The 11401-nt window shown below is 44.8% G+C and overlaps 1 protein-coding gene across 1 annotated transcript; it reads right to left on the reverse strand.

Moving 5' to 3' along the window:
* Positions 1-1735: 1735 nt before the first annotated feature.
* Positions 1736-2074, reverse strand: LOC147854031 (uncharacterized). The gene has a single exon (XM_087331963.1). It carries the CDS (start codon positions 2072-2074, stop codon positions 1736-1738), a length of 339 nt encoding a protein of 112 aa, XP_087188089.1.
* Positions 2075-11401: the final 9327 nt, after the last annotated feature.

Consider the following 11401-nt stretch of genomic DNA (forward strand, 5'->3'; position numbering starts at 1 on the left):
TCTACAACTGCAGTTGAAGATTTTCATGAAGGATCTCGGTTCGGCATGACACATTCTTGGTATGAAGATAAGTCGGAATAGTAATCAACGACAATAGTTTCTATCCCAGTCTGACTACATTGGACGTGTCCTTGAACGCTTCAGCATGAAATTGGCGAAATCTGCCTCTACCCCACTCCCCATTCATACTCGGCTCTCTCAGCGAGACTACCCAACATCCGGTCTGGAGGGGCAAATTATGAAGTCGGTACCGTATGCACCGGCAGTTGGCTCCCTAATGTATGAAATGATCATGACACGGCTTGACATCGCTCACGCCGTTGGAGTCGTTAGCAGATTTATGCATAATCCCGACCGATCGCACTGGAACGCACTCAAGCATGTGTTCAGATATCTAGTTGGCACAAACGACCTTGGTATTCTATACGGCCCGAACGACATCTTAGGCGTAGTCGGACATAGCGACTCTGACTTTGCGGGCTGCATAGACAACCAAATATTATTTCAAATTCGGTAATGGAGCCATCTCATGGAAATCAAAACTTCAGGAGTGCACCGCCACATCAATGACCGGGGCCGAATATGTAGCCGCATCCGATGTAGCGGAAAGAGGCCTTATGGCTCAGTCGGCTGGCTTGCACGTTTCGATAAGCCAAAATCAGCTCGGCTCCAATTGTGTACAGTGACAGTCAGGGTGTTGTTGCTCTGTCAAAAAATCCGGTTCATCGCAATGCCTCCAACAAAATCGACGTTCGATATCATTTTGTTCGGGACTGCATCATTACAAGGAAAATTGGCCTAGAGAAAATATCGACAACCGATAATGTTGCGGACGCATTAACCAAGTGTCTTTCAGTAGACCGATTTCAATCCCTTCGGCATCGAATGGGCATAATGAAAAACCAGTCCAATTAAATCAGACACTGAGGACGTTTCTCGGACAATAGACCTAGATAGTTCAAAATTTGGCTTCACTCTCTCCGAACTCGGCCAATCCGGCCTTCTGCTCTTTGGAGTTCACCGACTCGAACGAATTCTCGATTGTTCGTAAACCTTGTATCAATCTGTATTGTACATTCATTTCGGTCTATAGATTTCTGATGTATACACCCATTATGGGGGATGTGTTGAATACAGGCTTCTAAAGGACGTATTCACACCGTCTCCTTTTGTACACACTAGGCTTAGGCTATTTATGAAAATAGTTAGAAGGGCAGTTGCCCTAAGTCAGTTAGTATATAAACTGACTTTGTAACCTAGTTAGAAGTTGTTGCTTTAAGTTGTAATATACTCTTTACATTGTGCCGAACTGTCTCTCTCCCTTTGCATACGAGTTAAAACCTGTTTTCTTGTATATGTTATCATTGATTCTATGATCTTGCATCTACTTACGATCTTCTCATAGAAGAGTGCTCGATTAAGTTCCGCATTAGTTGGCGGTATGTCCAACACTCCATCCTCAAGGAAATACTTGTACACCTTCTTCCGAATTCGATGGAATTCTTCCGTCGACCATGATTCATCTTTTTGGAGAGAACACAAGTATTTCTCGATCTCCACAAATTCGCCTTCATAGTCCTCTTCGATGAAAGTAGTGAGCACCTGAGCGTAGGAACTTGTAAAGAAATCCAAGCCAACATCCTCTTCATTAGAATGTCGATCTCCCTCTCCCTCGTATCTTGCTCGTGATAGGATATCAAGAATGACATTACGCTCTCTAGGTTGAGTGATTTGATTATGCAATCCAACACAACATGGCAATATCTAGTGTATTACAACCAGCTATCATACCCAAGATTGTTAGGTAATCTGTCTCAATTATGACTTCTACTCCAATAAGGTAGTCATGATCAGACTTGATTTCCGAAACGATTCCCCATAGCTCCCTCTTCACTTGGGCATACCTTCTTTGCCTATCACTTAACACTTTCGCGCCAAACTGAATTGCATTTCGGTTGCAATCTTCGTCTTCTTGGTTGATAACCCATCCGATTCCGGTCGGACTAGTATCCACAGTCACGAAAATGGGCTTGCCATCTGAATAGTCCGCCTTCCTTAATGTAGGTGCCTCCATCAATAATTTCTTCAGCCTTCGGATGGCGAAAGTATGCTCACTCATCCATTCAAACCTCCGCTTCTTCTTTAGTAGACCGTACAATGGCTTAGCAATGTCGGTGTAGTGTGGAATCCAAATAAGATCAAACACGCATGCCCCAAGGAACCTTCAAACCTCCGTTTGGGTTACACATTCTTTTTTCATGTCTTGGATCGCATTCACCTTGGATGGCGAAGGCTTCCGACCATATGCTCCACACAAGTGGCCTACCACCAAGATCTTTGGTTGCCCGAATGTGGATTTTTCTCCCAAAAATGTCAAATTCGCTTCTTCGAGCCTTTGGAGCACCTTCTCGTAATCTTTCATATGATCCACGATGAACTTTCTACATCCATCCTTATCGTTCGATCTATCCTTCTTCTCATCTGAACATCCTTTTATTGGATATCATCCAAGAATTGCATGGTGACGCCCGGGATGCAATCCTTCAAGACCTTGTTCATGGCATTAACCATATGAGCCACCGAGTTCATTGCACCTTGAGGTAAGGTACACATCCGCACAAGCCCAATCGGAGTCCTCATGGTTGTAATGTCACGACTGTCGACCGCCAATTGGAATTGATCGTATCCAGAGTAGAGATCTCCAATGGAGTAGATGAACCAGCCCGCAAACGCCCCGGCAAATTCATCCACACTCGGACCGATTCCAGCATTCTGAATTGTAACCTTGTTGACGGGTTGAAGATCTTGGATGAATCACAACGATCCATTCTTCTTCGGCAATGTGAACCACCTATTAGAATAAGGACCATTCGACGGTTCCAGAATTCCCATATTCACCTTCTCCTTTAAGAGCTCGATTAGCTTCCATAAACAATATGTCTCGACTACTCACTACCTTTTTGTCTTCCATGAACACTATGACTCGACTACTCACTACCTTTTTGTCGACAAGATCGCATAGCCTATAGTTGATCTCATCCTTAGGAATATGCATGGTTTCGACTTATTGTTGATCTTTGACCTCTGATCCTTTGCTACATGCATATATACTAGGTATCCAAACACTTTCAAATGTTGGTAAGAGAGATTTTTACCTGAACATGCCCTTTGTGGAACATCACCTTTTAGAGGCACTACGGGAGATCTGTTGATCAGATAAATAACCGTGTACATCACCTCAACCCAATATGATTTCGGTAGATTTGCATGAGACCACGTGCTTCTCCCTCTCCATTATCATCCAATTCATCCTTTCTACAAAACCATTTAGCTCAGGGATCTTAGGTACTATGTATTCGACTTGAATACCTTGGGCCTTGCAATATTCTTTGAACTGTCTTCTATACTCACCACCGTTGTCAGTCTGAACAACCTTAAATTCTTTGAAGACTGACAACACCTGATCTTTCGACTTTAGCATGAAAGCCCACAACTGATGAATGTCACAAAGTACTGTCCACCACGAGCGATGCAGCATCCACGTAGCATACGTCCGTGTGGACCAGTTGTAGTGCACATTTTTTCCTCGGTGGTCTTGAGTGGAATGTTGCTTTTTTTTGCTTTTTGACTAGGCCGTTGATACACTTCTCCAAGTGCACTCCTTTTACTTTTGGAAGGAGTTTCTAGTTGCCTAAGATCTGCATTCCCTCTCACTCATATGGCCAAGCCTCTTATGCCATATCTCTCCATTTGAGTCGGTAGCCACATTCACTTCATCAATGCACAGTTTGGCTTGCATCATATACAATGTGCCCTGTTTCTAGGTTGTGGCCACTATGAGGTTCCCTTGACATAACTTCCATTTTCAATTTCGAAAGCTACCATTGTAGCCTTTATCGTCCAGTCTTCTAGTTGATATCAGATTCAGCCTGATATCAGGCATGTGTCGAACATCCTTCAAGGTCAGTTGACACTTCCAATGCTAGCTATCTTGCATTTTCCATTATCTCCCATGTTTACATAGCCATAGACACCGGTTGTGTAAGATTAGAAGCACTCATGAAAGAGAGAGATGGAACGACGCACCGGAGTTAATCACCCAAGTGCACTCTACATTTGCAAGATTTGCAGTTGCATGTTCACAAATGAAGAGAAGTTCTTAAATGAAGAGAAGTTCTTCTTTGCTCGTAGCGATAGCTGAAGTGGCCTTTTCTTATAAATCTTTCTAGGTTCAACATCATTTGAGACACCTTTGTCCTTCCTAAGGTGTCAACAGTACTTCTGAATGTTAGGATTGTAACCGGCCACAACTGGTTTCATGTATACAACTTTCTAACTATTTACATACATAGCCCACAAGGGCACATTTAGGCTATTTACAAATATAGTCTCCCAAATCGGTCATAAAGTCAATCCTTCGATTTTCGGTTTGCCCTAGTTATATTTATACTTATACAACTTTTTAACTATTTACATACATAGCCCACAAGGGCACATTTAGGCTATCTACAAATATAGTCTCCTGAATCGGTCATAAAGTCAATCCTTCGATTTTCGGTGTTCGATTTTGGTTTTAGTTTCAATTTCGGCCTCGGCCTCGGCCGAAATTCCCACTTGGTCTACCTAATTTGGTTCATTCTCTTCTTCCCATCTAGAGGGACCTGTTATCTAACACTAAAAGTGTCCAAACTATGGACAGTAGAAACATGTGAGCTTTCCTCCGACTGCTCGAAAGTTATGTCACATTCATTCACCTCTGATTGGGACAAGATGTTGTGTCGAACATCCCTCAGGATCAGCCGACAACCAGTCGACGTTGTCAGGCATACACTTCCTATGCCGACTATCCTCCATGTGCCATTGTCTCCCACCTTTACACTTCCATAGTCCAAAATTGTGTAGGACGAGAAGCACTCTCTCGAGGGAGTTATGTGAAAGGATGCATTGGAGTCAATCACCCACGTGCACTCTTGATTTCTAAGATTTGCACTTGCTTGCTCACAAATGAACATGAACTCCTCTTTGCTAGTAGCCACGGTTGAAGTGCCCTTTTCATCAAAAATCTTTCTAGGTTTGACATTATTTGAGACATCTTTGTCCTTGTCCAGGTTTTCCATAATAAAAGCATGTAGGTTGTTGAGCGGACAAGCTAAACCAGATCCGAATTGGTTGAACAAGCCAAAGCCAGATCAGAGTTCGAAACAGAGAACTAGATCGATGTCCGGAACCAAGAGCTGGATCGGAGAGATGGATCATACTGTAACCGGTAGGCTGTTAGAGACCTATGAATCTAGCCTAGTACATAGGCAAATTCCTTGGAGTTAGTGTTAGTCGCTTGTATGAGCATTGAAGTACTTGTCAGTACTTTTGTCAGTCCTTTTAAGGACTTGTATAAAAAGTGTTATGTAGGACATTGTATGTAGACAAAGTTTTATTAATTTGAATTAAGTTGTGTTCTGCTCTAACTCTGTCTCTCTCTTCTGTAACATTTCTATTAAACCTGTGTCTATATTATGTTGCTATCTGGCTAAGTTGGGTTCATCTACAAGCTTCTGCACATATTCTTTTACATGGTATCAGAGCGTGAGGGTTGAGAACCTCTACAACCGACGAGCGACTTCTGAAGAGAAACCCTAACACCGGGTAGAGAACAGAAAACAAAGGTTAAAATGGATAGAGGAATGGCTAGCTCGCTCTCGATGGAGAAGCTCGATAGATCCAACTATGAATCTTGGTCGTACAAGATGCACTAGTACCTACTCAGGCATGGTTACTGGAGTTATGTCAACGGATCTAACGATACGCCACTGGATGCGGTACACATGGATTTCCTAACATGGGAACAAGTAGCAAGTAGAGTTATCTACTGCATTGCATCTAGTGTCGGCGATCCGCTACTAAGCCATATCCAGGACACCAAGATGCCGAAGGAAGCTTGGGGAAACCTGAAGAAGGTCTTCGTTGCGACCACCAAGGCCCAGAAGCTACAACTCCGACAAAAGGACATGTCAGTGGCCGGCTACATGGCCCGAATTAAAGACATCTACAACTCAGTTGCCTTGAGGGCTTGGCGTCAAAGTTTGGAGCATTCTAGACGGCGGTTTGCAAAAGGGAGAATACGCCCTCGTTTTACGACTTACAATGGATACTCCTTGTAGAGGAGAACCACGCGGGTGCATCAATGAGCACACACATCGATAGCAGGATCTTGTACATGAAGGCGGATCGGCCCCATGGTTGTGGTAGATGAGGTGGATTGGCACGTGGTGGAAGTGGCCGACAAGAGCAAAATCGGATGCACAATGATGGTACAAGCAACAATTCCGAACCCTCCACAAGTAGGAGTCAAAGCGGTGCCGGAACCTGGCAAGAGAAGACCATAACGGAATTTTGGTACTGTGGCTGGAAGGGCAACAAGGAGAGCGAGTGCTGGAAAAAGCGTGCCAATTTGGACAAATCCGGATATGGCAAAGGCCAGTTGAGGAAACCAGTAAAGTTCGCACTAGGCGGATGGACCGAAAGGATTCAGTTCCTGAGATGGATCGGGCCCGACCTTTGTGATGAGGTATGGTATTTTGATCCGGAGCATCAAACCATATGACAAGGCACGCGGAGTGGTTTGATTATCTAGAAAAACAGGAAGAACCAAGGGTGGTCGAAACCGGAGATGACACCCCTCATACCATCGAGCACATCGGTGAGGTTCCCCTCAACCATGTCGGGTAGAAGCGATAGCTGATGAACATTCTGCACGTCCCAACAATCACAATGAATCTTGTGTCAGTTGGACAGATTGTTGACTAAGGGATGCAGGTCTGGTTCACACATGTCGGGTCCTTCATCGAAGAGGAGGGCAAGGTCATCGCGCAAGGGCGCCGAGACGGGAGCATGTTTATCCTCAAAACGAATGATGTTGGCACCTCTATGTTTGCAAAAGGGCAAAAGGTTGAGTCAGACATCGACCTGTGGCACAAGTAGATCGGCCACATCAACTTTCGGAAGCTTCATGAGCTACAATCGGAACACCTAGTTTCCGAACTACTGAAGTTCAGTGGCCGGAAAGGCCAAGTATGTGAAGCTTGCCAGCTTAGGAAGTAGCATAGGCTTCCGTTCCCGAATGAGAAGAATCGGAGCTGGAATCGGCTTGATTTCATCCATTTGGATGTGTGGGGACTGGCACAAAACATGAGCATCAGTGGGAGTCGGTATTTCGTCTCCTTCATCGACGATTTCACCCGATACACTTGGATCTATCTAATCGAGAAGAAAAGTGAAGTCTTCTCATGCTTCTGGTATTTGAAGAACCTTGTTGAACGCGAGACTAGAAGAAAGATCAAGTGTTTGACATTGGATGACGAAAAAGAGTACTTTTCTAGCCAAATCATGAGTTATCTGCAGACGAAAGGAATCTGACGGGAGTTCTCCTACAAATACACATTGGAGCAGAACGGCGTGGCCGAGCGTCGAAACAAAAGATTGGTTGAAGCGGCAAGGGCGATGCTTGAGGAGAAAAGCATCCCCAAGTTTTATCGGGCCAAAGCAATTTGGACAACCATCTATATCCAGAATCAGATATCTGCCTGAGAGGCAAAGGTTTAACCGTACGGACTGTATTTCGAGTGGAAGCCAAATTTGGCATGCATTCCGGTGTTCGGTAGCATGGTATATGTGCATGTATCGAAAGGAAATTGGAGGAACCTAGATGCGAAAGCCAAGAAGTGCATTCTTGTCAGTTACTCGGATGAACAGAAGGGTTATAAGTGCTATAACTCCCGATCAAAAGCGGTCCGAGTTAGCCGCGATGTCGTTTTCAACGAATCAGCATCTTGGTACTTCTCTGAACTTCAACCCGAGCCCGAACTGATTGTTGTTGATGATCTGGTGGAGTCCAGAATAGAGAGAAGCATCACGGAGTCCGAACAGCCGGATAGTCCGACTTTTCTCCGGATGAGTGGACCGAATCTAGACTAGTCAAGCCGGAGTGGTCAACTAGATGATGAGCCGACGACTAGCGAAGAATCAGTCGTGCTCTTCCCGCACAAGGAATCGAGGAAATGGCTCACGCACAAAGAAAAGGGGACGAAGAAGATGCGGGAATATGCCACTGGCAGAGACGAGTCAGATCGGAGTGAATATGACTCTGGAAAGAAAGAAGTCGAACCTTCGGGAATGATGTCTGAGCCAACCAAGAGGGCCTTGCAATTGGGAAATGCAAAGTTACTCCGATCCACCCACCAGAAAAACCTCATGAAAAGGTACGGGTACAATGAGTATATGGCGCATCATTATGCATACATGATGAAGGTGGCAGTTGTGCGTGAGCCGGAAAGCTACACAGAAGCAGCTAAGGACCCGAACTGGTAGAAGGCCATAAAGGAAGAGATGCACACACTCACGAAGAATGAGCTGCGGAACTTGGTTGACGTACCGACAGGAGTGGAGCCAATCAGTTGCCGGTGGATACACAAGGTTAAATACAACACTGACGGCACCATCAACCGGTATAAGGCCCAGCTAGTGGCAAAGGGCTACACGCAACAACATGGCATAAACTATGATGAGACGTTCACGCTAGTCGCAAAGATGATGACCGTCCGTGTCTTGCTTGCGGTGGCAGCGGCGAAGGGTGACAGGAACTACACGCTCTTGATGAACAACGCTTGGGCACAACCAAGCTTAGAATCAAACACACAAAACGAGAATGAATGCACGACACAATGGAGAGAAGAGTACACAGGATGTTTACGTGGAAAACCCAAACACGGGAAAAACCACGACAGTCCACTGATTGCTAACTATCACTATGAACAATATACAATAGATGAACACAAAGGCAACGACCTCTTGTTCACTGTCTTCGCCACATGCGGCGGTTACAACAGAGATACGAACTCTTCGTCTCTTTCTCTCGGAGAAAACACTGACCTTAAAAAACAACTTAAGGACATCGAGGTATCTCGAGAAGACAGTGAAATATCCTCTATAGAGGATATAAAGGACGAAATTAAAAAATTTAAAGAGGAAGTTAATAATAACATAGAGTTAGCTAAAATGGGTTGGGTAGATGTGGTTAAAAGAAACATTAAAAAAGGAATAAAAGATGAAAATATTGTTAATACCACCCTTGAAGAAGAGAAAATGCGTCAAGCCCGACGCTTAAATGTCCATGTCACTGGGCTCAAGGAAGCTGCATCCCCAAATGAGGATGCACAAACACTTGGGAAAATGTTAGGGTACACAGAGGCCCTACCTATCACCAAAGCATGGACAGTCGGGCGTGACACAACTAGGAAGAGAGCCTTAGTCCTTCAATTTAAAGACTTAGACTCTAGAATCACTTTCTTTAAGAAGAGACCAATCCTTTGAGGAATGGGTGGGGACCCCATCTATCTCGATGAAGACCTCACTAAGATGCAAATTGAGCATCGCAAGAGTTGTATGCCACGAGTTATGCAAGCTCGTAAAGAAGGCCATCGCGCCTTTTACCGAGACGAGCGAGTGATCATAAATGATCGCACTACTAATTGATGGCGTGTGGCCCATGTGACAGAAAATGCACTTAGGATGACCTTATGGAATTGTAATGGCGCACTCTGGGCACACCCCGGCCGCCTAGAGGAGATACTAAAGGTATCTGATATACTTTTCTTGGTAGAAACACATCAGAGCCCAAATAGAGGACTCCCACGGGTCGAAGGATTCCGTTGGGAGTCCGCTTTTAGACAAACCTCACGTCGACACACTATTAGGGGATCTGGAGGTGTCGCGATACTGTTTCGTAGAGAGCTACATAATAGGATAGAAATAATGAAGATAGACCCAAAAGCTCATTTTATGTGGGTGAAAGTCTCCACAAGCAAAGACCAGGCAGTATTTTTCGCCATTTGTTACTTTCCCCCAAAAGGATCCCGTTATAATATTGGTGGCTTGGCGAGATTAGTCGATGAAGGAATGCCACATGGGCCTTCTCCATACGAACCCCTATCAGATGACATAATCCGATATTCTTCCCAAGGAGAAGTATTTCTTGTAGGAGACTTCAATACGAGAACCCAATCCCGACAATGCACAGTATTTCAGATGAATAGAAACCTAGAAATGGTAAATGTCAATCCTTTAGACATAGGCACCACACGTAGATCAAAGGATCAAGGTGCGGACGCCACGAGCTTTGGCCATCATCTGCTCGAACTTGGCAGTCGGCACCGGATGGTCATATATAATGGTTTAGCTTAGTGGCCGGGCTCAGAAGAGCTCACATGTTTCCCACATGGAGGAGGGGAAAGCACAGTTGATTATCTAATAGGATGCCCTGAAGCTACCCACATGATTAACTCCTTCCGAGTGGCCCCATGCCCTATTGGCGCGGACCATAGTTTCTTATACTTCGACCTAAAATGTGATATCTCTAAGGTCACCAAGTCTAGTCAACCATGCCATCACACCACAATACATTTCACACATGAGCTCTCTGACATATACTCTCAACATGTTCAGGCCCATCTCCCCTCCCTTGATCACTCCCTACCGTTAGAAAGCCTTAGTACGAAACTCACACACATCCTTCACTCCGCAGCAGCTAGCAGTTTCCCATATACAAAACACTCAAATCAAGGTAGATCAGGATCAATGCCATAAAATAAATGGTATGATGAGGATTGTAGGGACTTACATAGACAACTTACAGTATTGAAACTCAATGGTAGTATTACCTCCATACAAGCTCGCAAAGAAATGCGCAAGATGACACGTCGTAAGAGACGAGCGTGGGAGGCATCCCAATATTGGGAACTCTACCATATGCTCATGAGTAGTGATTGCGCCACGGCATGGAAGAGACTACGGGAGCCAAGACCACAAACACCCATCGAAGATCCCGAAACTTGGCACACATATAGAAAGAGACTTTACCAAATCCCAAACCAACCACCCATTCCAATGCCTTCCACACCCCGGCCTACCACGAGGACACTTTTCACGACCTCTAGGGTCGTGAAGGTCATAAAGAAATTACAACATGGGAAGTCCATGGACCACACAGGATTGCGAGCAGAACACATTATATATGCAAGAGAGTGCCTAGCTCCCTTGCTAACTCTAATCTTCAATCGTGCCCTTGCGGAGTGTTTTCCACCACAGTGGACTATGAATACAGTGGCCCCCATACATAAAGGGTGGGACCCCATGGATCCAAATACATATAGGACCATTATGATAGGCCATACCCTTGCTAAGTTATATGGTGCAGTAATGGAAGCTGAGCTTAGCGACTATATGGAGTCCCTAAACCTTCGTGCACCTGAACAAGCTGGCTTTAGACGAGCCTTCTCCACTATTGATCATATCTTCACACTTAGATGCCTAATTGACCACACTTCTGCAAAGCCTTTGACATAGTCCC

The sequence above is a fragment of the Azolla caroliniana genome, unplaced genomic scaffold (genome assembly GCF_043228905.1).
Source record: "Azolla caroliniana isolate FFs.n. ecotype wild unplaced genomic scaffold, voAzoCaro1.0.p SCAF_16, whole genome shotgun sequence".
Classification (NCBI taxonomy): Eukaryota; Viridiplantae; Streptophyta; class Polypodiopsida; order Salviniales; family Salviniaceae; genus Azolla; species Azolla caroliniana.

What these genes read in the sequence shown, in the direction of transcription:
- LOC147854031 (XM_087331963.1), bottom strand. Translation starts at nt 2,074, where the DNA reads ATGGAGGCACCTACATTAAGGAAGGCGGACTATTCAGATGGCAAGCCC.